Source organism: Syzygium oleosum, unplaced genomic scaffold, assembly GCF_021117445.2.
Source record: "Syzygium oleosum isolate NSW1041296 unplaced genomic scaffold, Sole_v2.1 Sole_v2.20, whole genome shotgun sequence".
In the NCBI taxonomy this organism is placed as follows: domain Eukaryota; kingdom Viridiplantae; phylum Streptophyta; class Magnoliopsida; order Myrtales; family Myrtaceae; genus Syzygium; species Syzygium oleosum.
The window spans coordinates 4,252,792-4,276,665 of record NW_026607504.1 but is presented as its reverse complement, the minus strand read 5'-3'; the positions used below and the strand labels follow the sequence as shown (position 1 = coordinate 4,276,665).

Here is a 23,874-nt window from a genome sequence, read left to right as displayed (position 1 = left end):
AAGACAAAGTAGTCATATTTTAAGATATGATGCCCAAAGCGATGGGGCCACCTTTGCGTTTGACAAATACTTCACCTCCTCGACCTCTGAACTGAAGTGAAGAAAAACGAAGAGCCATTTCTCGATTCCCTCGCCGATCTTTATACCCGCAAAAACAGCCACCGCAAACTTCCCATCATCGCCGCACACATGTCCGAGTCAAGAACCGACTCGCCGGCGCCGCCGCCGCCATCCAAAACCTCGCTAAAGCCCTCACTCGCAGTCTCTCTCCTATCAATCTTGGCTCCGATTCTGGCAGTCGCGATCCTGTACCGACAAGAGCCCTTCGACCCGGCTCCGCTGCCCGTCCACGAGCAATCCGGGTCGGTCGCCGCCCCCCGAGAGAACGGCCGCATGCTGCGCGGCGCGGAGATGGTCGGGGCCGGGCGGATGGTGGGGCCCGAGGACGTGGCGTACGACTCGGCGTCGGAAGTCATTTATGTGGGCTGTGCAGACGGGTGGGTAAAGCGGGTCAAGGTTGGCGACTCGGGCAGCGACTCCACGGTGGAGGACTGGGTCAACACTGGCGGGAGGCCGCTCGGCCTCGCCCTCGGGCGCGACGGAGAGGTTATTGTCTGCGACGCCAACAAGGTCAGTATCAACCGTCTATGCTTGTGAGATTATTAAACTATCGGATAATGCCTGGTTTAATACGTCAATACTCTAATTTTCTCCCTCACAATTGAAAGTGTAAAATAGGAGAGACAAATAGGGGTCTTGAAATATTTAATTCTAGAACATTTTGCTTTGATATTATGCGAGATTTTGCGGGACTATAGGTAACTGTTCTAAAGAATTTACCGTTAAGCAAAGACTTATTTTAATATTTAAATATATTGATATTATCAAAGGGCGATCTTTGCAAGATGATTTTGTCATTAAAGTAGCCAGACTTGCACAAAAATGGAGGATCATAATCATCCTTGGAGCGCCCAACAAATAGAAACTGAAATTTTCTTTGAAGATTGGAGCTACTATAGGATATTCATTCTGTAGTGTAAAGTTGAGCCACAAATTTCTTTCGACCATAAGTCTCCTCTAATTTTAAATTTACAACTCATTTTTAGAATATACGTGAGAAAATCACTAAGACTATGTACATCAAATTTGGCTGAGCACTTGTTAAACAACTACATATAATCTGCCTTGGAAATCGAAGTATTTATTATAAATAATTATTAATAAGTGTCTTAAAAGCAGTCATCAACATGGGCCATACAAATTCTACGGAGGCAAATATAGAAACAGAAGCAAGAGTTAATTGGTTTTTTTTAGGAGCATCGAGTAACAAGTCAAATGAATGTTTCGAGATTGGTGTCGAGACAAGGTTTTAGGAATTTCTTTGGATCCAAAAGTCAAGACAATTGAAAACCGTTAACTAACTCAAAAGAGAGATGAATTTTAGCCAAAAAGAAGATAGCAAAAAAGAATTACAAAGATAAATTAAATGGGTAGATTGCCCCTTTAATTCTTTTACGTAAGGGCAATTAGGGAAGGTTACTTTGATTATATATATATATGATTGCCCCTTTAATTTTTCGCTATCATAATTGTCTATTTGATTCTTTTTCGTCATGACTATCTTTTTTACACATTATGGAAAACTGTAATGCAATGGAAACTATAGCTAATTTTTGTTTTGACAACCACACAAATGCATGCATCAAGTCAAGCATACTTTGTTGTATTTGTCCTGTAATTCATTTCATTGCTAGAACATTTCATGACCGAAAAAAGTAATCATTCTTAGAAATGAGTAAAAAGTCGAAATTAATGAATTGTCTTTGTGTGGCATTTTGTCCCAAAAAAGTAACCATTTATATAGAGAATTAGGACTTTCGAATGACATGCATTAGTATTGAAACTGTCATATGCAACAGGGGCTACTGAATGTGAGCAAACATGGAACCGTGGAGCTACTGACGAATGAGGCGGAAGGCCTGAAGTTCAAACTCACGGACGCCGCAGCCGTGGCCCGTGACGGGACGATATACTTCACCGATGCCTCATACAAGTACACCTTGGAAGAGGTCATTTGGGACTTACTGGAGGGTCGGCCGCACGGAAGGTTCTTGAGCTACGACCCGGCGACCAAAGAGACTAAAGTGCTAGCTCGGGATCTCTACTTTCCCAACGGCGTCGCTCTCTCACCCGACCAAAGTTTCGTGATCTTCTGCGAAACTGTCATGTGAGTTCAGTGTGATGTTCACAAAGACTTCTTTAGCCAAAATCCTCGGAGACTTATGAGTTATAAACTATGGATAAGATCAAGTGAGTCTTCTTCTTTTTCTTTGTTTTGGGTTCTTTAGGAGGTGGTGTAAGAGGTACTATATAAATGGCGAGCGAACGGGACATATCGACACATTCATCGACCGTTTGCCAGGTTATCCGGACAACATCAGATACGATGGAGAAGGCCATTACTGGATTGCGCTGTACACGGTGAGTAGATCATCGTCAACTTCATGTATTCTTTGCAATTATCAGTGCTTCAACTTGCACGCTTCATTGGAGGAGCTTCTTTTATCAACGCAACACACATGAAATTCTAAGAATCAGGGCATTGAATCTCTTATAATCGTCGACAAGTCAAAGACGATGCTCGACACTGCTGAACTCATATCATGTATCAACCCCATGAACCCTGTTGAGGTTTTTGCGATTCACTCGCAAAGGATTACTTCTGTACCGAGCGAATGCAGGCCGAATTCCACAGCCGTTTTTGTGCCCACTTGAGTCATATGTTCGACCAATTATGAATATGCATTACGCACTGTATCTTCATTCACGTAACATAAGAATTTTTTTCGCAGGGAAACTCAATGTTCAACGAGTTGCTGTTGAAGTATCCATTCATACGAAAAGGAGCTGCCATCTTGGAGAGATTCAACAGACGACCGGCGATGGAGAAGAACAGTGGCGTTTTTCAAGTCGATTTGGAGGGAAAACCGGTCGCGCATTACTATGATCCTCAGCTGTCATTCATATCGAGTGGGAACAAGATTGGTGAGTACTTGTATTGTGGCTCCCTCCACCAGCCTTACATCCTTCGCCTCAAGTTAGATTAGAGGCTTCTTGTTGTGTAATGTGATTAAGCAACCACCGTCATTATGTTTTTATTAAACTGTGCTTGATTTGGATGAGGTTTTGCTTTCTTCCTTCTGGTGTCATGCAAATAATGCATGTTGGATGATTGGTAGTGACAGAGGAAACTGGTAAGTCCGACCAGACTCGTAAATGTGCAAACATACGCGCGCAAAAGGAGGCAAAACTCCGATATTGATTACCCCACCCAAACTCTTCGAGATCCTCTCGATCTGAATATGAAGTCTCCGGTTAAACAAGACGCAGAGCACCGGCAGCCACGGGCTGGATTTGTCACGGCGCCGCTTCATTGTCCCTATTAAAATATATCACGAGTTTGAGCTCCTTGTACATTTTTGCTATTTGAATTTTCTTGGATAGTGATTCTTCGTAATATTCAAAAGTGAATTGTTGAAGATAAACCTACAAGTTTGACCTTGAAGTTACGTGGCAAAATGACACAAACAATCCCTGAACTTTGCCCCAATGTACAATTTGATCTCTAAACTTTTAATATGTTCAATGCAGTCCCTGAACTTTAACCCAATGTGCAATGTGATCCATGAACTTCTAATTTGTTCAATATCATTCATAAACTTTTGGTACATGTTGAATTCAATCCTTGAACTATATAAAAATGTTCAATGCAGTCATTTCCATTAATTCAAGTTCAGGGACTATATTGAACATTTTCATATAGTTTATGAACTGAATTAAATATGTACTAAAAATTCATGGATGACATTGAAAAAATTAAAAGTTCATAGACCATATTGAAAATTGGCCTAAAGTTCAGGGATTATATTGAAGAAATTAAAAGTTTAGAAATCAAATTATATATTAAGTTAAAGTTCGGGGACTATTTGTGTTATTATCCCAAGTTACGGGACTATTTGTGTTATTATCTCAAGTTACGTATGCTCGCCACAAGGCTGAATATTTGGTGGGTCCCAATCCTAAAAGAAAGGGCATAATTCCCTAAAAAATCCTCAATTTTATGTCAAGTCTCAAATTTGCTCCGAACTTTTTTTTGTCTAAGAAAAAACTCCAAACTTTAGGTCCAATCCCAAATCTGCCCCGAACTTTTATTTTACGTAAAAAAAAATCACCAAAATTCAATTTATCTTCGAAAATATATCCCGGTGATTCAGTCCTAACTTGACGTGGCACTTTCACGTCGATAATAAATTCACATCTGCAAAGTAATGGGGTTTTTTTTGTAGAAAAAGAAAAGTTATGAGCAAATTTGGACTGAACCTAAAAATTATGTTTTTATTTTTAAATTAAAAAAAATTTGGGGTGGATTTGTTATAGTCTCTAATTTTCATATCCTAGAATGGTTTTATTTTGGAGAATTTCAACAATTTTTATTTGGTTTGATTTGTTATCAAAGTAGAAATGTGACACCGGTCTGTATTTATCGCCCAATTACTTTGCTGATGTGGATTTGTTATGACGTGAAAGTGCCACGTCAAGTTAGAACTGGATCACCGTGGTATATTTTTGAAAATAATTGAATTTTGATGATTTTTTTACATAAAATAAAATTCTGAGTAGATTTGAGACTGGACTTAAAGTTTGGAGTTTTTTCTGAGATAAAAAAAACTTCGGTGTAGATTTGAAATTTGACCTAAAATTGGGGGTTTTTAAGGGAATTCACCCTAAAAGAAAGTCTCCCAATCCCAATCCTAAAAGAAAGTCTTTGTCAGACGAAAGATTAATAAAATAAAAATAAAAGAAAGGAGAGATGAAGACTTGGACTTTCTATGTTGCTGGAAAGGAAAAGCGAAGATAGCTACTAAGGGTGAGAATGGTCTGGATTAGGCCGATCTAACACCTAATTCTGGGATCAATTCATACAATATTGGTTCCCAATTTTTGGGATTGAGGACCAATCCTATTGAGCTTGGGACCGAGGACTGGACCGACCCTATGCGTTTGGTCTGATTCCAGGATCAACCCGGGATCAATCGATTTTTTTTATGTTTCATTTTTTTTATTCGTTGAAAGGACAAACAGTACACTTTGAAAATACATATCCATCGACAATGCAATATTGAGTAACCAAACTATGGACCCTAGTACAAATCAAATAAAAATTTAAGATAACGCAACAATAAAAATCTTCACTTAGCAGTATACGAACACGTGAAATAAAATTAAAAAATAAAATGGTCAAAATACATAACATAAACCATGAATTATACAATTTCATATCTTGTTCATTCTCAAAAGATTACTTCAATTTCTGAACACTTGAAAACAAAACAAACAACTTCATATCTTGTTCGTGAGACGCCGAGGAGGGCCAAGTGAGGCAACCTGTGTTCGCCATTCGTGAGGGGTCAAGACGGGCCAAGAGAGGCAAGTTGGTTCGTGAGGCAAGCGAGGAGAGGCAGATCTAGCAAACAACTACAGAAAAGCAAGGGAAAAAGAGAGACGACGCTCAATAGTCAATAGGATTTCTATTTTCAACGCCAGAAGAAAATGAGGGAGGGCCTTAGGTTCTTTGGAAAACAAACAAACAAATATATATATACATATATAGGGTTGGTCCAGGTTGGACCAACTCTAAACTCCTAGGATCGAGGACCAATCCACACAGTACAGGATCTAGAGATCCCAGGATCAAGAACCAATCCAGTCCCCTTGGGAACCGGATCAGGACCGGCCGGGTTGGGTCTATCCAGAGTCGGTCTAGGGTCAACCGTTGACTCTGAACTGTTGCTCACCCCTAGTCGCTACAAAAAAGGTGGGGCGCAAGGGTTTCATATAAGAGGAAAAGAAATCGTGGGTTGTTCTTTTGAGCCACAGAGCTGCCTTTGAATTCCGAGAAAGAGCCAAACAGTGAAGGTCTTTGGGTTTTCCTTCAATAGAGCCGAGTCGCATGGGATTCTTGAAGCGCCGTTTTTAAGCAGGTGCTTGCCGTGGTTTATTATTACATCCATGAAGTTAGTGTTGAGGCCAATTGAATTTTGTGGTAAGATTTGTGTTAAATTCTTTCGTGAGATTGAGAGATTATTTTTTGAAAAATTATGGGGCTAAACACTACAGAAGTTATTGGATGTAATTGAGACTTGGAAAGCACTAAAAGTGTTTGAGTATCTCAAATGTAATTGTAATCTCCGTTATATCGCTTGATTTACAGTGGAATTCGTTGGTGATCTCCCCGTGAATGTATATCACTACGATCGAACCATGTAAATCTGGTATCCGATTTATTTTCAATTTATTATTCGATCGATTGGCTTTTGCAACAGTCTCCCGTCCAGGTTTCTCTCCGGTCTTTAGGCACCAAGTTCAGCTTGCTACTGCGTTCAAAGTCCGCTGCATCCCATCCATAGCCCTGCTACATCCCATCCTATCATTGCTTCGGGTTCTCTTGAGATGCTTCGAGATGACGAACTACTGCCCACAAATTAAGACTGCGCCCCCCGATCTTTATCAAACGAGACAGTCGCTGCCATTGCCGTTGTTACTAGGCATCAGCTTCCCACAATCCTCCATGCTTTTGATACTAACTAATTAACAAAGGAAATAGATAGGCACGAGTAAACTCACAAAGATACACGCGATACGTAAAAGCACAAAGTGCACTAAGATAAATCTCTCAATTTTCTATATGTCGGAAAAGTCCTAATCGTAAGAATTTCTTCACATTATAAGAAAGTTGCGATCCGTTGCAATCGGGTAAAAGAGCGACACCAACCTCAAATAAGAAAACATTACGATTTTTTATCAAATAACAGCCATCCAAATACACGAGAGACATTTCAAAGCAATACGAGAGGAGTAAACGTACGATGTCAGTGAATATTGAAATTTTTCATAATTCGAATTCGAGCGATAAAGTTCACGAAGTTCGTCGCATCACTGTACGTCCCGCAGATTTCAAGGCTCGAGGACATGTTCGGCGTTGACCGTAGCGATCTCACGGCCGAAGCAGTGACGTGGCTCGTGGATGGACAGAGACATGGACGGTGGCCAAAAACCCAAACACGTGACGATACAATGTAATCATATTCTAAAGATTTGTTGCCCAAAGTGATAAGAGCCGCGTCAGCGTTAACGACTACTTCGCTTCGCCTCTGAACCGAAGTGAAGAAAGACGACGATCCATTTCCCGATTCCCTCGCCAAAACATCCACCGCGAACCTCTCTTCATCGCCGCAGACATGTCCGAGTCAAGAACCGACTCGCCGCCGCCACCGCCGCCGCCGCCGCCAACCAAATCCTCGCTGAAGCCTTCACTCGCGGTCGCTCTCCTATCAGTCTTGGCTCCAATTCTTGCAGCCGCGATCCTGTACCGGCGTGAGCCCTTCGACCCGGCTCCGATGCCCATCCACGACCTGTCCAGGCCTGTCGCCGCCCCGCGGGAGAACGGCCGCATGCTGCGCGGCGCGGAGATGGTCGGGGCCGGGCGGGTGGTGGGGCCCGAGGACGTGGCGTACGATCCGGCGTCGGGGGCCATCTACGTGGGCTGCGCGGACGGGTGGGTGAAGCGGGTCAGGGTGAGCGGCTCGGCCGGCGACGCCGCGGTGGAGGACTGGGTCAACACCGGCGGGAGACCGCTCGGCCTCGCCCTCGGGCGCGACGGCGAACTTATTGTTTGCGACCCCTACAAGGTCAGTAGCAACCGTCCGATTCTTGTTTTTTTGCGACGATTACGTATGTCCGTGAGATTTAGTTTTTGCCGGAATTTTAATATTTTTTAGATATATATTTTTTAAATCATTGACAGCTGCTTTCATAATTTAAGCTTCGGTGGAAGGTTAGTGTTTTTTCATTAAATGGAGTGAGCTCGAGCTACGTGTCCGGGTCCATCGTCAAACTCGATGTACAAAAAGATATTTATGATAAAAATACAAAAGTTTTATTAATGGATATCTATATATATTAGATAATAAAAGGCCTTATACTTCATTATTGTCGTTAATATATCCGTTGTTGATTCAACTTTTCGATACAAGGAATTACTCGTGCTAGTGAGAAAGTATCCAAACTTGCAAAAAAATAAATGAATGACCATAATCATCGTTGGAGTGTCCAACAAATAGAACCTGAAATTTTTCTTTGAAGATTAGAGCTATTAAAATAGGATAGTTATGTTGTAGCGGAAAGCCACAAATTCCTTTCAAACATAAGTTTACTCTTTTTATAATATCATAAATTGCTTTTAGAAAATACGTAAGAAAATTAAATCAAATTTGGCTGAGCATTTATTAAACAATTATATATAGTGGGGTCTTTTCTAGGAGAATCAGGTAACAAGTCAAATGAAGTTTCGAAATTGGAGTTAAAAATGACGGTGTAACCGTCTAACACCAGCCACAAATTTATTTTGAAGAAATCAAAAGCCTTTTGGAATAGGTTTCAACTTTTGACTTCTATGTTTCTTTTTTCTTTTTTTTACTTTTATATTTTCTTTTGAAAGCTCAAATTCAAAGGCAAAATTAGAGGAGGCCCACTGTTCTTTCCACTATTGCAGGCAAGATACAATTAAATCTTCTAATCATTTATTAAATCCTAACTAATTAAATCCTCTAACCCTAAATCCGCTAAAGCGAATTTTCTTCAATATAAAAAAGAAAGAATAATTTAAATACGGAAATATAAATAATCACAAATAAAAAAATATTATGACTAACTAAAAAGAAATCGTTAATATCATTATAAAGATCGATTAAATTTCAAAAAAGAAAAAAAAAAAGAAATGTTAGCTTTGCAACTAATAAACAAATCATTGTGCAATGAAATGGGCCCCCATTCCTTTTGCTTGAAACAAAATTGCTTTAGAAGAACTGTCCGGTGACTTAAAATTAAGATCAATGATATCGATTATGCATAAAATAAGAACGATTTAAAGAAACAAATCAAAATAATAATATTCAAGAACATTGATTCTATGGGACCTCTTCTGATTTTTGTCTCTAAATTTATATTTCAGTATTTAAATTATTCTTTCTTTTTTATATTGAAGAAAATTCGCTTTAGCGGGATTTAGGGTTAGAGGATTTAATTAGTTAGGATTTAATAAATGATTAGAAGATTTAATTGTATCTTGCCTGCAATAGTGGAAAGAACAATGGGCCTCCTCTGATTTTACCTTCGAATTTGAGCTTCCAAAAGAAGTAAAAAAAAAACAAAATAAAGAAAGGAAACATCGAAGTCCAAAGTTGAAACCTGTTCCAAAAGTCTTCCGGTTTCTTCAAAACAAATTTGTGGCTGGTGTTAGACGGTTACACCGTAAGTTTTAACCCCACCCGCTCCCTTTTTTTGAAGGATTTATTTAGGGGCGGAGATCAAGACAACTGAACATCATTAATAACTGGTGAATTCTAGCAAAAAATAAGGTAGAAAAAAAAAAGATTTACAAAGATAAATTACTTGGGTATATTGGCCCACGTCAGATCTATTATAGTCCGATGCACATCGGGCCGTACTCAGGCCCATAAGCAAGATTACATAAATCGAATATTTATTCACTGTCCATTAATTTTGCATAGATTAAAAAAAAAATTTGAAGCCCGCGCACAATTACTTTTAATGTTCCTAATTCATGCTCGTTATAAATTAAAGGTCCGTTTGTTTTGAGGAAAATTATTTTCAGGAAAAAAAATTTCGACTTTTCAGTATTTAGATGACTAAAAACTAATCGATTTACGGAGAACTTTTTTGGTGGACTGAAAATAACATGCTTAGATTGGGGGAAAACGAGTTTCCTTTCTAACAAAAAAGAAAATATTTTCTCTAAATCATTAAACAAATTAAAATTAGCCATTTTCTTCGAAAATGATTTCCATGGAAATATTTTCCATTATCATGAAATTTTCGTATTTGTTAAATCAACTTTTCCCCTAGCTCCCATGTTTAGCTATTTTTTGAGGTGGAGAAGTGAGTAAATTTAAGAATGTGTTTAATTATTGTTATGCCCAAACCCCCCCCCCACACACACACACACACACACACACATATAGAGAAAAATGACTTTCGAGAAATATGGATCATGCATTGCGAAGTGTCGATTCTATTGAAATTGGCATATGCAATAGGGGCTACTGAATGTGAGCAAACACGGAACCGTGGAGCTATTGACGGATGAGGCGGAAGGCGTGAAGTTCAAGCTCACGGACGCCACGGCCGTGGCCCGTGACGGGACGATATACTTCACCGATGCCTCGTACAAGTACGCCTTCCACGAGTTCATTTGGGACGTTCTGGAGGGCCGGCCGCACGGGAGGTTCTTGAGCTACGACCCGGCGACCAAAGAGACTAAAGTGCTAGCTCGGGATCTCTACTTTCCCAACGGCGTCGCGCTCTCGCCCGACCAAAGCTTCGTGATCTTCTGCGAAACCGTCATGTGAGTTCGACGGGATGTTTACAAAGACTTCTTTTGCCAAAAATCCTCACAAATTGATGGTTGATAAACATGGATGATTTGCATTCCTTAGGAGGAGGTGTAAGAGGTACTATATAAAGGCGAGCGGAAAGGGTATATTGACACATTCATCGGCGGCTTGCCGGGGTATCCGGATAACATCAGATATGATGGAGAAGGCCATTACTGGATTGCACTCTCCTCGGTGAGTAGATCATCGTCAATAAGTTTGTAAACATACATTACAACTCTTGTTAACCTAAGCTTGTCTTCTTATCAGCTGATTTAGGGTTTCTATACGTTTCTTTCTTTGCTCCAACTTGAACAATCTCTGGTGTGACGCAGCAGCATTGTGCACTGCTCAAATGAATTTACAGTCATTCGTCCCACACAGATCAACGTCATGTGTCAAGGATCAACCCCATGAATGTGAATGATGGCACTGATTCTTCATTCACGTAACATATGAATCGTTTTCGCAGGGAACCTCGGTGTCGTGGGATTTGGCGTGGAAGTATCCGTTCATAAGAAAAGCAGCTGCGATCTTGGAGAGATTGAACAGACGACCGGCGATGGAGAAGAACGGCGGGGTTTTTCAAGTCGATTTGGAGGGAAAGCCGGTTGCGCATTACTACGATCCTCAGCTGTCATTGATATCGAGTGGGAACAAGATTGGTGACTACTTGTACTGCGGTTCCCTCCACTATCCTTACATCCTTCGCCTCAAATTAGATTAGAGGCTTCTTGTTGTGTTATGAACTTAAGCCAACCGTCGCGATTATGTTTTTAATTAAGGATTTGTATGTTTCACTGAAAATTTCACGATAAAAGAAAATATTTTCCATAGAAATTATTTTCATTTGTTTTGTGATTTAGGGAAAATGATTCATTTCTTCGTTTTCCCAAATCTAAGGGTGCGTTTGTTTCGCAGAAAACTCATTGATAAAGGAAAATATTTTCCGGGAAAAGTATTTTTCAGGAATACGATTAGTTTTCTATTGTTTGGTGATACATGACCGAAATCGTTTTCTGATATTTGAATTTCTTTGGAAAAATTATTTCAATCTCATGACTTTATTTCAGGCAAAAAAAATCAATTTTTTTAATATTTTTAAAAATTCGATTTTTAATTATTTTTTTATTTCTCTTTTTCTTTTTCTTTTTCTTTTTCTTTTTCTTTTTCCTCCTTCCTCTGCCTCTACCGGCCGGCGACGACCCCAGGCGAGCTCGAGCTCGCCTAGATCTGGTGAGCTGCGGGCTTGCCTATATCTGGCGAGCTCATAGCTCGCTAACCTCGACAGAGCTGGAGCTGGCGAACTCCAACTCGCCTAGAATTGGTGAGCCGCGAGCTCGCTGGCCTCGGGCAAGGTCGAGGCGTGAGCCCGCCGAACATGGCAAGGTCGGGCCTCACCGGCCTCGAGCGAGCTCGACCTCGCCGCAGTGAGGCTGGCGAGGCTCTAGCTTTCCGAGATCTTGCGAGCTCGACCTCACCTGAGACTGGCTGTCGCTGGCCTGTGCTTGTGGCCGAACCAGCGAATGGAAGAAGAAGGAAAAAAAGAAAAAAAAAAAGGAAAAATATATATATAAAATATTAAAAATTCAAGGTGAGCAATTTCCCAAAAGTGTTTTCACTTTCTTAGATTAGAGAATTCACTTCCTAATTTTGTAAATAAATGTTTTCCTTGATCGGAAAGTGTTTTCAGTTGACTTTTCATGTGCGGCGAACCAAACTGGTGAAAGTCCGATAACGAATTCTCGGAAAACACTTTCCCTTAAACAAACGCACCCTAAGTTTTTGTTTTTGTTTTCAGTCAATGAAAAAGGTTTTCTGTCATCCAAATACCGGAAAGTCGACAACCGCTCCCCACACTCCCTCTTGCTTCGGGTTTCTCTTTTTTCCTTGAAGCCGCTGCCCACTTCTTGAAGCACATCCCTGTCCCTGTCCCTCTTCCTACCTCTCTATCTCCTTGTCTTCGAGACTTCTTCGTTGATTTTGCGGACGATGCGGTTGACTTCCTCCACGGAAGTGGAGAGTTTTGTCCTGTGAGCCAAGAATTTCGAAGCGCGAGCGCCTCAACTCTTCCGGATCTGCTCGCTCTCTCTAGCTCCGGTGCTTGCTCTATATAGTCGAGCGCTCCACAAGTTTTCAAGACTCCTTTTCTGCTACCTTTAGCAGTCGGCTTATATGAAAGTGATTTTGTGATCAATCGGCACCTCTACTGTGGGTTTTTTTCTCCCGATCTAGAGCTGGATCTAGATTTGAGCGCTCTTTTATTCCAATCTAGTTATAGATTTGGGATTTACAAGGCGTTTTTGTGCTCATTCAACCTATTTGTGTTGTTGTTTTCTTATACGGTGATGGTGCTGCGGACGCCGAACCTAGGCGCTCACCGCCTTTTGGTAAAGTCATAGCTACCAGAGCGGGAAATCTCTGCGTGTGCTCATCACTAATGATGATGCGAGATTCGTGATCGGCTGCCAGTTGTGCTTTGACATAATGACAGACTCGTCTTTGTGGAATGAGCGAGTCTCTGCAGGCGGAACCAAGTTGATTTATCTTTCAGATTTACTTGTTTTGTGAAATTTGCATATTTATCTTGAAGTTATGTACCTCTTCTTCATGTGAAATGAAAATTTTCTTTCCGATAAAAAAAAAAAAGAAACACCGAAAAGTCTGAAAATAATTTTCAATAAACAGTCGTCCTTCAAATAAATGGATCCTAAGTTGTGCTTGACGTGGATCGGTAGAACAAGGATGTCCTTTATCATCTCGTGAATATTGTTGGATAGCACGAGGACCATTGTTAATGTTGATGAAAGTGACATTGCTTTTGATGCGCATGTAATATTATATTCTTAGGCTTCCCCATTGTTTATGTTGTAGGCTTTGTAGCTCATGTTAAGATATTGGCGCATTTGGAAACGTCTTTTGCTAAATAAACAAAGTATTATGGTGCTTTGAATTCAGTGGTACCAAAGCAAGGATATTCCGTGGGTCCGTCTCCCCACCATTAATTCCTCATGAAAATTTTTTAGCCCGGGTTTATAGATGGCTAGCATTTGACTCGATTGAAAAAGTGAGTTTAGTCCTGCACAAGAAAATTAGTCTGAAATTCTCGACAATAATTCAATAAAAAGTCCCGCATCAAAATCGTTAAAAATTCTTTCCCAAAAGTTAATTAGGCAGAGAAGGATTTCATCTAAAAGAATACCACAAAAGTTCCATATGCAGGTAATATGGGATATGTTTCAAATGAAATCACATAAAAATGCCCGTGGAGTGGAAGAATAAATTGAGGGGATAATGACACTAATAATTTCTAAATTTTTGTCCATTGTGCGAAGAATTTCATCTAAAAGAATACCACATAAGTTCCATATACAGGTAATCTAGGATATGTTTCAAATGAAGTCACATGAAAATGCCCGTGGAGTTGAAGAGTAAAATAATGAGGATAACGACACTGATAATCTCTTAATTTTTTCCCATTGCCCATTGTGCAATGTCATTCTTGGGATTTTTAATTTGTTCAAAATTCTAAATGTTCATTCCTGTCCCTAAATTTTAAATTTATTCAAATTAATCTCTTAATAATCTCTAAATGAAGTCACATGAAAGTTTAGGGATATATTGAACATTTAGGAGTAATTCTAGGACCACATTGAACAAATTAAAAATTTAAGGATGGCAACTAGTGTCATTTTCTCTAAATAATGAGATTGCAAGAGTTCGCACTTGGAAATGAAAATAATAGGACACGGAAAAATAAAACTTGGCTATGTCATGAACTATTGAGAAAGAGAAAATAGAGATCTGTATTTTATTCACTATTTCACCAAATGAAAATGGGTATCGAGTGACTTGCATATATATAGCATACATATGTGGAAAGTGCACCAAACGACTATGTTAACTAGGAAGAGGATACGTACCTAGGAACAACCAAATTTCGAATGAATGGCGGGTGATCTATAATCAAATACTTTTCTAATTTAATTTTTTATCCTTTTAATTTCACACAATTTAAATATCTTTTTTCCAAAATAGATGACATCTACAATCATTATATCTTATTCTGGAGACATTCGGGCATGCTTAGCGCCATGGTCAATGTTGTTCATATTGCGGGAGACGACAAAAGCATAGCCTGCGTCGAGCGGCAACGTAACACAGCCATCCGAGTCAGAGTGATGAAAGACATTATATTCCAATTTTCATACTTTCATGTCAGTCCAATGATTAAAAAGTGCATGATTGATTGCCACCAAAACCAGAAAAAAGAGAAGACATTGTTGACCAAGGAGAGCAGCCGAAGAATGTCCCTAGCCTCTTCCACGGCTACATACAACCGTGCACGCACCACGAGTTCATGGTGGAAAACCAAAGGTATATTCTACTGGCTTTTTTGTGTTCTTTCTACTGTTTTGCACTTGAGCTCCATCACATTATTCGATGGTTTTCTTCTTTAAGAATGGGAAAAAGATTCTTATAATAGGAGAATTTTGTTTGGTTAAATTCGATTTATAGATGGCAAGCGAGAGTCATCTAAGCTTGATGTTCTGCTAAATGCTTCTATAGCTTAACCTCTCCATATTTGCAGATCATTATGTTAGAAAATACTGTGAGAATAATTACCCAGTTGATCCTAAATCTATTGTAGGAAATCTCCAGTGATGATTGGATGCCACGTTAACAACGTCCGATGGCAATTGGCCAAAAGAATTATATTGAGATTTCAAGCAAGAATTTAGGACTACATTGACAAAATTGAAAAAATTTATGACTGAATTGATATCCATAATGATAATTTTTTCGAAGTTGAAAGATATTATTCACACTTGGTACTTATATATTTGAAGATAATATACATTATAAATTAACCATCAAAACACCTCTTAAATCAACTATTAGATTGTCATTGCTCACGATGAAAAGCATCATTTTCTAACATGCTCAAATATTGGCACATTGTCCTTTCAATGGCGATATGCCAAATAAATATGAAAGCATCTCACATCGTTTATTTACAGGTTGGACTCTCTAACCTGGTATAAGAAATATAGTCCACACAAGTTTATTTTCTTAATCCCATTTGCACGCGAGAGGGATATTACAGTACGACAACAACAAATACGACTCAAAGTTCATCACACAATCAGTGAGAAATGTTCTTTGAAAGGCAATTTTAGAGTCATTTACTTACACACACACACGAGAATGACATGAGGACCACAAAAGCAATGGAGAGCATATGCGCATGTTTTAGGCCCGTGTCTGTCCCTACTTCCCTCTCTTTGCCACTCGATCTCGTCATAGACAGATTTCCATAGCCACATCAATCCATCGTTCATGTCCTGTCCTTACGTTTTCAGCAGATCGAGTTTAATATATTTTGATAAGAATGGTGATCGTGTAGACCTTGTTTTGCTTCGATACTGATAGCAAAGTCGTGCCTGTCGTCGCCGTTCGATAAGGACCACAAGTCCCCCCTTTTGCTTTTTCTTTGTGTAACTTCAAGTGATGTTGAAGAGGCAAGTCTTGCGCATGCACTCCACATTTGCATTCCATTAGATGACTGTCGAATCTATTCAATTGTCTATAGTTAAAATCGTGATTGAGCGAATGCTTGTTTGGGTGCTCGCCACGTGACTTCATTTTGTCTCTGTGTTTACGACGTGGCATGCTAGGGGGCACGGTTTTGTCACATGGCACACAATTAATCGGCTTTTAGCTAAATAATCTGTCATCGCACGACTTCTACATCTTATTGGATTTAAATTCAGAAAATAAATGAAGAGAAGTTACATAAAGATTTTGTCTCTTATTGAGTTTAAACTTGAAAAAAAAATGATAAATAAGAAAAAAAAAACATTTTCAATTATGCTCAATCATCTCTCAGTTTTTCCCTTCTATTTATATTGACTTCATATATTAGAAAATGGATAGAGAGAAAGTATATTAAGATTTTATCTCCTATTAAAATTAAAACTTAAAAAAGGATATACTAGAGAGTATTTTAAGTTATACTCTTCGCTAACCTGGCTTAATTTCAATGCAGTTTCTTAAATATATATTTGTAAACAATGAAAGTTTTCAGCCAAATATATAATTTTGCATAGTATTTTCAATGCTCGATGATTCTTGTTGGCAAGTACAATCAAATTAGGATATGTATTCATGATAGAATAACTAAAGTTGAAGGAAGATATTGGTCAACTGGATGAGCTAAATCAAATTAGCATCTATCCTGAATATAAAATTTGCTTAAATCAAACTATATATTGATCATAATTCTAATTATCGATATACAATCTTGATTTGACCAATCAATAGCAATTATGAGGATAAAACACTCCTATCATCCTCTCTATTAATCGGATGCTTCTCTATTCATTTTGGGACGATCAAATGAGGACTTTAAATTCTCTGAAATTGCTATTAAGAAGTTCTTGAAAATTTTAAAAGCATGAAACTCTGTTGGATTTTGGTCATCAAGACTTCCATGAAATCTTTTGTCATCAAACCGTGGCCGAGGTTTACTTGGTTTTGGTGGCCCTAATGCCAGCCACTTTGGATTGTCATTGGATCTATCAAACGGGTGGATTAGGTTGGGTTTGGATCGGATAATAAATAATTTAACCCATTAACCTGTTTATTCGTAATGAAAATTTCTCGACCCATACCTAACCCGACTCATATTACTAAAACACTTCCATATTTAACCAATCTAGGAAATTTTATTTTTTTATGATTTTATAAAATACATATTACTAAAAACATTTCCATATTTAACCAATCCAGGAAAACTTAAATTTTATGATTTAAAAAATATATATTATTTAAACACTTCCATGCAATACAAATCTAATTTTTTTAAAATTAAATTTTTATATTTTTTCTTTTTTCTTTTTCTTTCTTTCTTTTTTTTTTCTTCTATGTCTCGGCGAGGGTCCTGGCCCTCCACTAGATCTAGCGAGGGCCGCGAAGCCCTCACCGGTCACGGGCCTCGCCAAATGTTGATGAGGGTCGCCCAGACCTCTTCGGATTTTGAAAGAAAAAATAAAATAAAATAAAAATTATTTAAAAATTCAGAAAATTAAAAAAGACTGAAGCTTGTTAGGTAATCCATTTATCACTTAATTAAAATTCATTTAAAACCCATTAAGCTTGGCGGCCCACTCCCAATGTGTATTGTCAAGACATGTTAACACGGAGCTCCTCTGGATGATCTCCCCCTCCCTAAGTGACACTATCGGGTTTCTACTACTGACTTTCCAACACATCACATTATGCATTTTTTTTTCAATAACTAAAAACCATGATTTGACCCAAAAAAATGAAAAACCATGACAGTACCCCAAGTCACGACATATTAAATGATACTATTGCCGGAATGACTCGATTGAGAAATTCTTATGCTTCACACGTCGCAACTGATATAACTCGATAAAGCCAATCTAATTATACAAACGGGAGAGCATTTGTGCAATTATCCCTCCTATCCAAGATTAATCAATCCATCACAAATCGAGCCATCCGAACTGTCGGATTTACGGCGACGTCACGTGATCGGACGGTCCAGATCCCTCCCCCGCCCGTTACCGTGGAGACGAGCGCGATTTCACCACTTGTCCGACTCGAGTGGCCACATGTAAGCCATTCGCAGACAGAGAAACAGGGGAGGGAGGGTGGTGGTGCTTCATGCTTCGCTCATCGGGACGTTTGGCGTCCGTTTCCCTTTTCTCCGGAGCCTCTGTCTTCATCCCTCTCTCTCACTCTCTCCGCTCAGCAAGAACCGAGAGAGGACTGAACCATAAAGCAAGCAAACGGGGAGAAGAAGAGAAGGGGGGCGGGGGCGCTTCGTCCCCTGTCGCTGCACCGAAACCAACACCGACCCGTTACAGTTTGACCGCCATTTCCGCTAAATGTGGGGACCTTTCTTCATCTGGGCCTATAAAGCTTGAGCCTTTTCGCTTCTTTTCTGCCATTGCCATGACCTGCTTGAGCGACGACAGCGGCGCCCCCCTGCTCTCGGAGATGATTCCGAGGCGGGTGTCGATCAAAGAGCAGAGCCTGGAGGGGTACCTGGAGTGCCCGCCCGAGAAGGTCTTCCCCGTCTACGCGATGGGGGTCTGCAGGCCCGAGTCGGAATCCGTCGTCTCCGTCTCGGGCTCCGGCGACCCGATTTGGGACGCCGTGAGGGAAGAGGCCAAGTTGGAGGTGAACCCAATTTCTGGAATTGTGAAATTTTTGTTTTTGATTTGGTTTACGTATGTTTTTGTCCAGATGAACTCTCCTTTTTGCTGATCATCGTCTTTCTTATGTTTGTTTGAAGGTGGGTTGTTTTAGCGCTTTTAATGAGATTTGTTGGAAGTCGGATTGGATTGGTTTGGCCCTGTAATTTATTTTTAAAGCTGAATGAAAGCCTCGCAAACATATAAACTCACAGTAGATGGTATCTTCAATATCAAGTTTAAGTTTCTTTTTACATTTAAAAGTTGCTTTGCACTGTTTACTGTTTAATCGAATAATTCAAGCTTGAACGAGCTCGAGGTCACTTTCTTTTGTAGAAGAATGGATACCCACATCACCTGGTTTGTGAATTTCATATGTGAAGCGCAAATTTCTTCTGTGATGAAATGAGCATTGAGATATTAGGCATGTGGGTAATTTCACTAATTAAAAGATGGTGAAGGATTTCTGAAGGAACTTCAGGAAGTTCTGAGAAGCGTGTCACTTGAGCTGACTAAAAAAGAATATTCCCTCCAAGCAGCCTGCTCAACATGTTGTTGCTTTGAAGAACGCTTGGATTCAATGCTCAATTTGTTTGTGAAGACCATTCTGGTCATTCAAGTGCAGTGTTCCTAACAAGTTTTCTAAAATTATAATTCGTGACAGGCAGAGAAGGAGCCTATTTTGAGCAGCTTTTTATATGCCAGTGTCCTATCACATGAAAATTTGGAGCTGGCATTGGGGTTTGTTTTGGCCAATCGGCTTCACAATGCTACACTGCTGGCAACACAACTTGTTGACATCTTTTATGATGTTATAACGAATGATAAAGCCATTCAACGTGCTATCCGCCTGGATGTGCAGGTAAATTACTTTTTGTTTGAGTGGCCTTGGTTTACTCCTTTGATGCGGTCGGTTTGACCTTGGAGCTTTATCTTTCATAGGCATTCAGAGACAGAGATCCAGCTTGTATATCGTATAGCTCAGCCCTATTGTATCTTAAGGTAATTTTGCATTTTTGTACTACTTAGAAAACATTTCACTACGTACATGATTTTATTACTTATTCAGGCTGTCTCCTTACTTTGTTTTTGCTAAGTCTTGAAGAAATATTTACAGCAAGTCATGGTCATCTTGATAGCAAAAGTCAGATGTGTTGTTAGTACACATGGTCCAAATGATGAGAAACATTCTATTTGACTAGTCTAGAGGATATCTTGAGCACAATGTTCACCTAGATTTTGGAAACTTCAGGTGTCAAGACTTTAAATGCAGATATATTAGCACTGTACTTCTGTATATATTTGAACACATTTACTGATAGTTTACCGGTCTCAGGCTATGGTCATGCAGTAGTCGGAGAAGTTCTTGATTAGCATTCAGAATGCAAAAGTATTACTGACAAGGTCTTCCTTTACTTCATTTTGTAGGGTTACCATTCCTTGCAATCATATCGAGTGGCACATGCATTGTGGAAAAAAGGAAGGAAAGTACTCGCCCTGGCATTGCAAAGCCGTGTTAGTGAGGTAGACTTATCTGATCATTCTCAATAACTGTTATAATCAGGAATTTGCTTTCTTAAGAATTTTCCTGCCCTTTTTCTCTAGGTTTTCGGAGTTGACATACATCCTGGTACGTTAGTTCTTTTCTTAAAGTTCATGTATTCTTGAGTTCTACTTCTATATTTTACTGAAAATGCATAATCACGTCATCCAAACTTCTGCATATACTTTTGAGACCAGCAATAGTTGAGAGCAGCATTTGGTGCCAACTTTCGGAAAACAACACTGAACAAATCTAGACTTTCTAGGTTTTTTAATTATGTCATGTCATTTAAACTTTGACTTTTGGGTACTTTGAAGATGACTTTTGTACTTGTAGTATATGTGAGTGATAATGAGCCTCTCTATCCTACTCTTTAGTTTGCAATGCTATCTCATGATCTATTTTTTGGGTTATTTTCTGCAGCCGCTAGAATTGGAGAGGGAATACTACTGGATCATGGGACAGGCTTGGTTATTGGCGAGACTGCTGTTATTGGAGACAGAGTTTCCTTGATGCAGGTAAACCAAATTCTCTTTTCCCCTCTGTTTCTTTTCAAAACCGTTACTTTTTTCTTTTGGCAGCCTCTTAGAAATCCTGCCGCTTGCTGATGCGTATAATTCTCCCTGGGACTTTTACTAATCATAAATGACATTTAAGCATGGCTCAGTACTGTAGATTTGGATTACTGCAGTCTCGCTTTTATTATGCATTGTGATGCATCAGTTTTGCTCTTTGGCATATAAATTTTGGAGTACTATGGACTTAATAGACACCTTTTTATTTGCCAAAACTTAGGAGACAATGATCAGAAGGATTCTTCGTACGAATATAATATACCAGGCTCTTTATTATATTAGGTTTTGATCTTTCGAAAACTTAGCCTTTCGAAACTCGCAACTGATTCAATGTTAATTGTCATCTGTGGATATTGATGAACTTCAGATTTCAGAAAATATACATTTTAAGAAGCAGAAGTTATTTTTGGAACTTGTCATCATTTACCAGTGTAACTGCAATTCAGATACTTCAATGCTTGGCTTGTAGAATAATGCTTTTACACATTTGAAGAGGAACACGTGCTTCAAGAAGAAGTCTTCTGTTTATTCCTTTTCTTTCTCTGTGAAAGGGACGACGTTATGTTTATTCAAAATGGTTGATAGGGTGTGACTCTGGGAGGGACCGGGAAAGGGACCGGTGATCGTCATCCAAAGATTGGTGAAGGTGCACTTATTGGAGCAAGTGTAACCTTACTTGGAAATATCAAAATTGGGGAGGGTGCGATGATCGCAGCTGGTTCCCTGGTATTGAATGATATTCCTCCACATGGGTAAGCTCTTGATGGACTACCCAACCGGCAACCACAGCTTTAATAAATTTGTCTTTCTATTAATTTGATTGACTCGTAAAGTTTGCTAATGGTTTCTTCTTTGTCATTAAAGCATGGTAGCAGGAATACCGGCGAAGGTGATTGGTTATGTAATTGAGAAAGATCCATCATTGACAATGAAACACGGTATGTCATGCATGTAAATAAAACATATGTTTCTTCGCTTCCTATGTTTCTCTCACATATTCCCTGGCGGTCGCTTTTAATGTTTTTGTCGTGGAAATGGATTTGGAGTTAATATGTTATTATCTACATCTAGACCTAGTGTTAATTCTACGTTTTTATGGATGAATGAGGAAAATTTTCCATCGGGGGCTTCATACATAATTGAGAGTGTAAATGTGACCATTTAAGAGATGCATGCTTATGTAAGGAATATGGTCATAGTTGCAATCGTCTTGGGAAATTTTTTCAATGCCGTATCTTTTGCTGTTTCTACTACGTAACAGCGCTATGCAGGGTAGTGCAATTTTATCTCTTCTGCCACAGCACTAAATATTTTACCGCTTTTGATTTGTCATTCTCTTTACACTCACAGCGTCCTGCTTCTGATCATCTGGAATCCTGTTGTTAATGATCGTAAGACATTCTTTTAGCATCTGGCATGTATCTCATTTAGTTACTTGAATTGCAGATGCATCCAGAAACTTTTTCGAGCATGTTGCTGTGAAATTCACAGGTAGAAGGTCCACAGGTGAATCATTTTCCCATTTTCATTTCTTTCCCTGGAAATGTAGAGCATTTCTATATCTATGTCGATAGCACAAACCCAAGGGACCGAATTTTCTCCGACTAATATCAAATTAATCTGAATTATTTTCAGGAGTTCAAGATCCGGGAAGAAACAATTGAAGCGCGTGATAAAGCTCACGAGCAATCTGAATTATTTTCAGGAGTTCAAGATCCAGGAAGAAACAATTGAAGCGCGTGATAAAGCTCACGAGCATCGATCTTTCTGCGAAGAAGCTGGCCGGGCATGCGTGCTCTTTAAATTGGAGCGAACAGTATCGTGTATTAAAATAACATAACATGGAGGTTTATTTGGCATTGATAAACCTCTAGTCTGTCTGTAATCATCTTATTGATTGGGTAGCCAAACATGTGAAATCTTTACATGATATCCTCCTTACAGAATTCCAAAGGGGCTTGGTTAGCAGAACCCAAAGAGATTCAAATCTATATCTTTTATTTAACTATAAGTACAAGTTATAAGTGAAAAAAATCAATAAGCATGATTTATTGGTTTGTCTAATCCTTTTTAGGGGTTTAAAACCCCTTTTAATCCCTAAACTAAGGAATTTCAAAAATACCACTTGGCCAACTCAAAAATTTAAATTTCACTCAAAGTGGGTGGCCACGGGTATTTTAAGCCATTATGTGAATTTTTTTATATTTTTTTGGGGTAAAATTTATTAAAATTTTTTACTTTCCCTAAATCTGTTTCTTTTTATTTTTCCGAAAAACTTTATGAAATTTTTTTAATTTTTTCAATTTCGGAATTTTGCAAATATTTAAGGGTTTTCTGAGTTTTTCTTATTTTTATGGATTTTCTGAGAATTTTTCTGATTTATATGAATTTTGGGAATTTTTTAATTTTCTAATTTTTATGGGATTTTTCTGAAATTTTTCTAATTTTTATGAATTTTCGGAATTTTTTAATTTATTCTAAGCCATTATGTGAATTTTTTATTTTTGATTTTTTGGGGAAAAGTTTATTAAAGCTTTTTACTTTCCCAAAATTTGTCTCTTTTTATTTTCCAGAAAGCTTTTTATGAATTTTTTTTAATTTTTTCAATTTCGGAATTTTGCAAATTTTTATGGGTTTTCTGAGTTTTTTTTAATTTTTATGGATTTTCTGAGAATTTTTCTGATTTTTATGAATTTTTGGAATTTTTTAATTTTTTTATAATTTAATTAATTTTTTAATTTTTTTATTATTTCCGCCGAGAATGGATCGGACCGGTGCTTTGAGACGGTTTGCGGACGACGGAGGATGGAGGAGGAGCGAGGTCGCGGCTTGAGGACCGGACCTTTCTATTTCTATTTCTATTTCTATTTCTATGAACAAAGAAGTAGATTTTTCTACTTCTTATTTCGCTCCAAATCTATTTCTTGGCCACTTTTCTATTCAAGCCAAACATGTGAAATCTTTACATGATATCCTCCTTACAGAATTCCAAAGGGGCTTGGTTAGCAGAACCCAAAGAG

The 23,874-nt window shown here is 38.7% G+C and overlaps 3 protein-coding genes across 6 annotated transcripts; all 3 read left to right on the top strand.

Annotated features, from left to right (window-relative positions):
- On the top strand, positions 1 to 3,182 carry LOC115683665 (protein STRICTOSIDINE SYNTHASE-LIKE 5-like). Its single transcript, XM_056320485.1, has 4 exons — positions 1 to 630; positions 1,920 to 2,227; positions 2,349 to 2,481; positions 2,853 to 3,182. The coding sequence occupies exons 1-4, from the start codon at positions 190 to 192 to the stop codon at positions 3,105 to 3,107; spliced, it is 1,137 nt and encodes a 378-aa protein (XP_056176460.1). The 5' UTR covers positions 1 to 189; the 3' UTR covers positions 3,108 to 3,182.
- Positions 3,183 to 7,145: 3,963 nt separating this feature from the next.
- Positions 7,146 to 11,351, top strand: LOC115683666 (protein STRICTOSIDINE SYNTHASE-LIKE 5-like). The gene is given in 5 exon segments (XM_030608228.2): positions 7,146 to 7,748; positions 10,176 to 10,483; positions 10,575 to 10,600; positions 10,603 to 10,706; positions 10,984 to 11,351. Coding segments are annotated over 5 exon segments (1,143 nt in total). The 5' UTR covers positions 7,146 to 7,298; the 3' UTR covers positions 11,239 to 11,351.
- Positions 11,352 to 18,152: 6,801 nt separating this feature from the next.
- LOC115683599 (serine acetyltransferase 2-like) lies at positions 18,153 to 22,784 on the top strand. 4 transcript variants are annotated; one of them, XM_056320710.1, is made up of 10 exons: positions 18,153 to 18,722; positions 19,401 to 19,598; positions 19,679 to 19,738; positions 20,165 to 20,260; positions 20,342 to 20,366; positions 20,703 to 20,797; positions 21,440 to 21,606; positions 21,719 to 21,792; positions 22,301 to 22,345; positions 22,560 to 22,784. In XM_056320710.1, the coding sequence occupies exons 1-10, from the start codon at positions 18,204 to 18,206 to the stop codon at positions 22,586 to 22,588; spliced, it is 1,308 nt and encodes a 435-aa protein (XP_056176685.1). In that variant the 5' UTR covers positions 18,153 to 18,203; the 3' UTR covers positions 22,589 to 22,784. The 4 variants fall into 4 exon arrangements, with proteins under 4 accessions (XP_056176685.1, XP_056176684.1, XP_056176683.1 ...); XM_056320709.1 differs by having other exon boundaries at positions 22,490 to 22,784; XM_056320708.1 differs by having other exon boundaries at positions 22,301 to 22,360.
- The last annotated feature ends 1,090 nt before the right edge of the window (positions 22,785 to 23,874 follow it).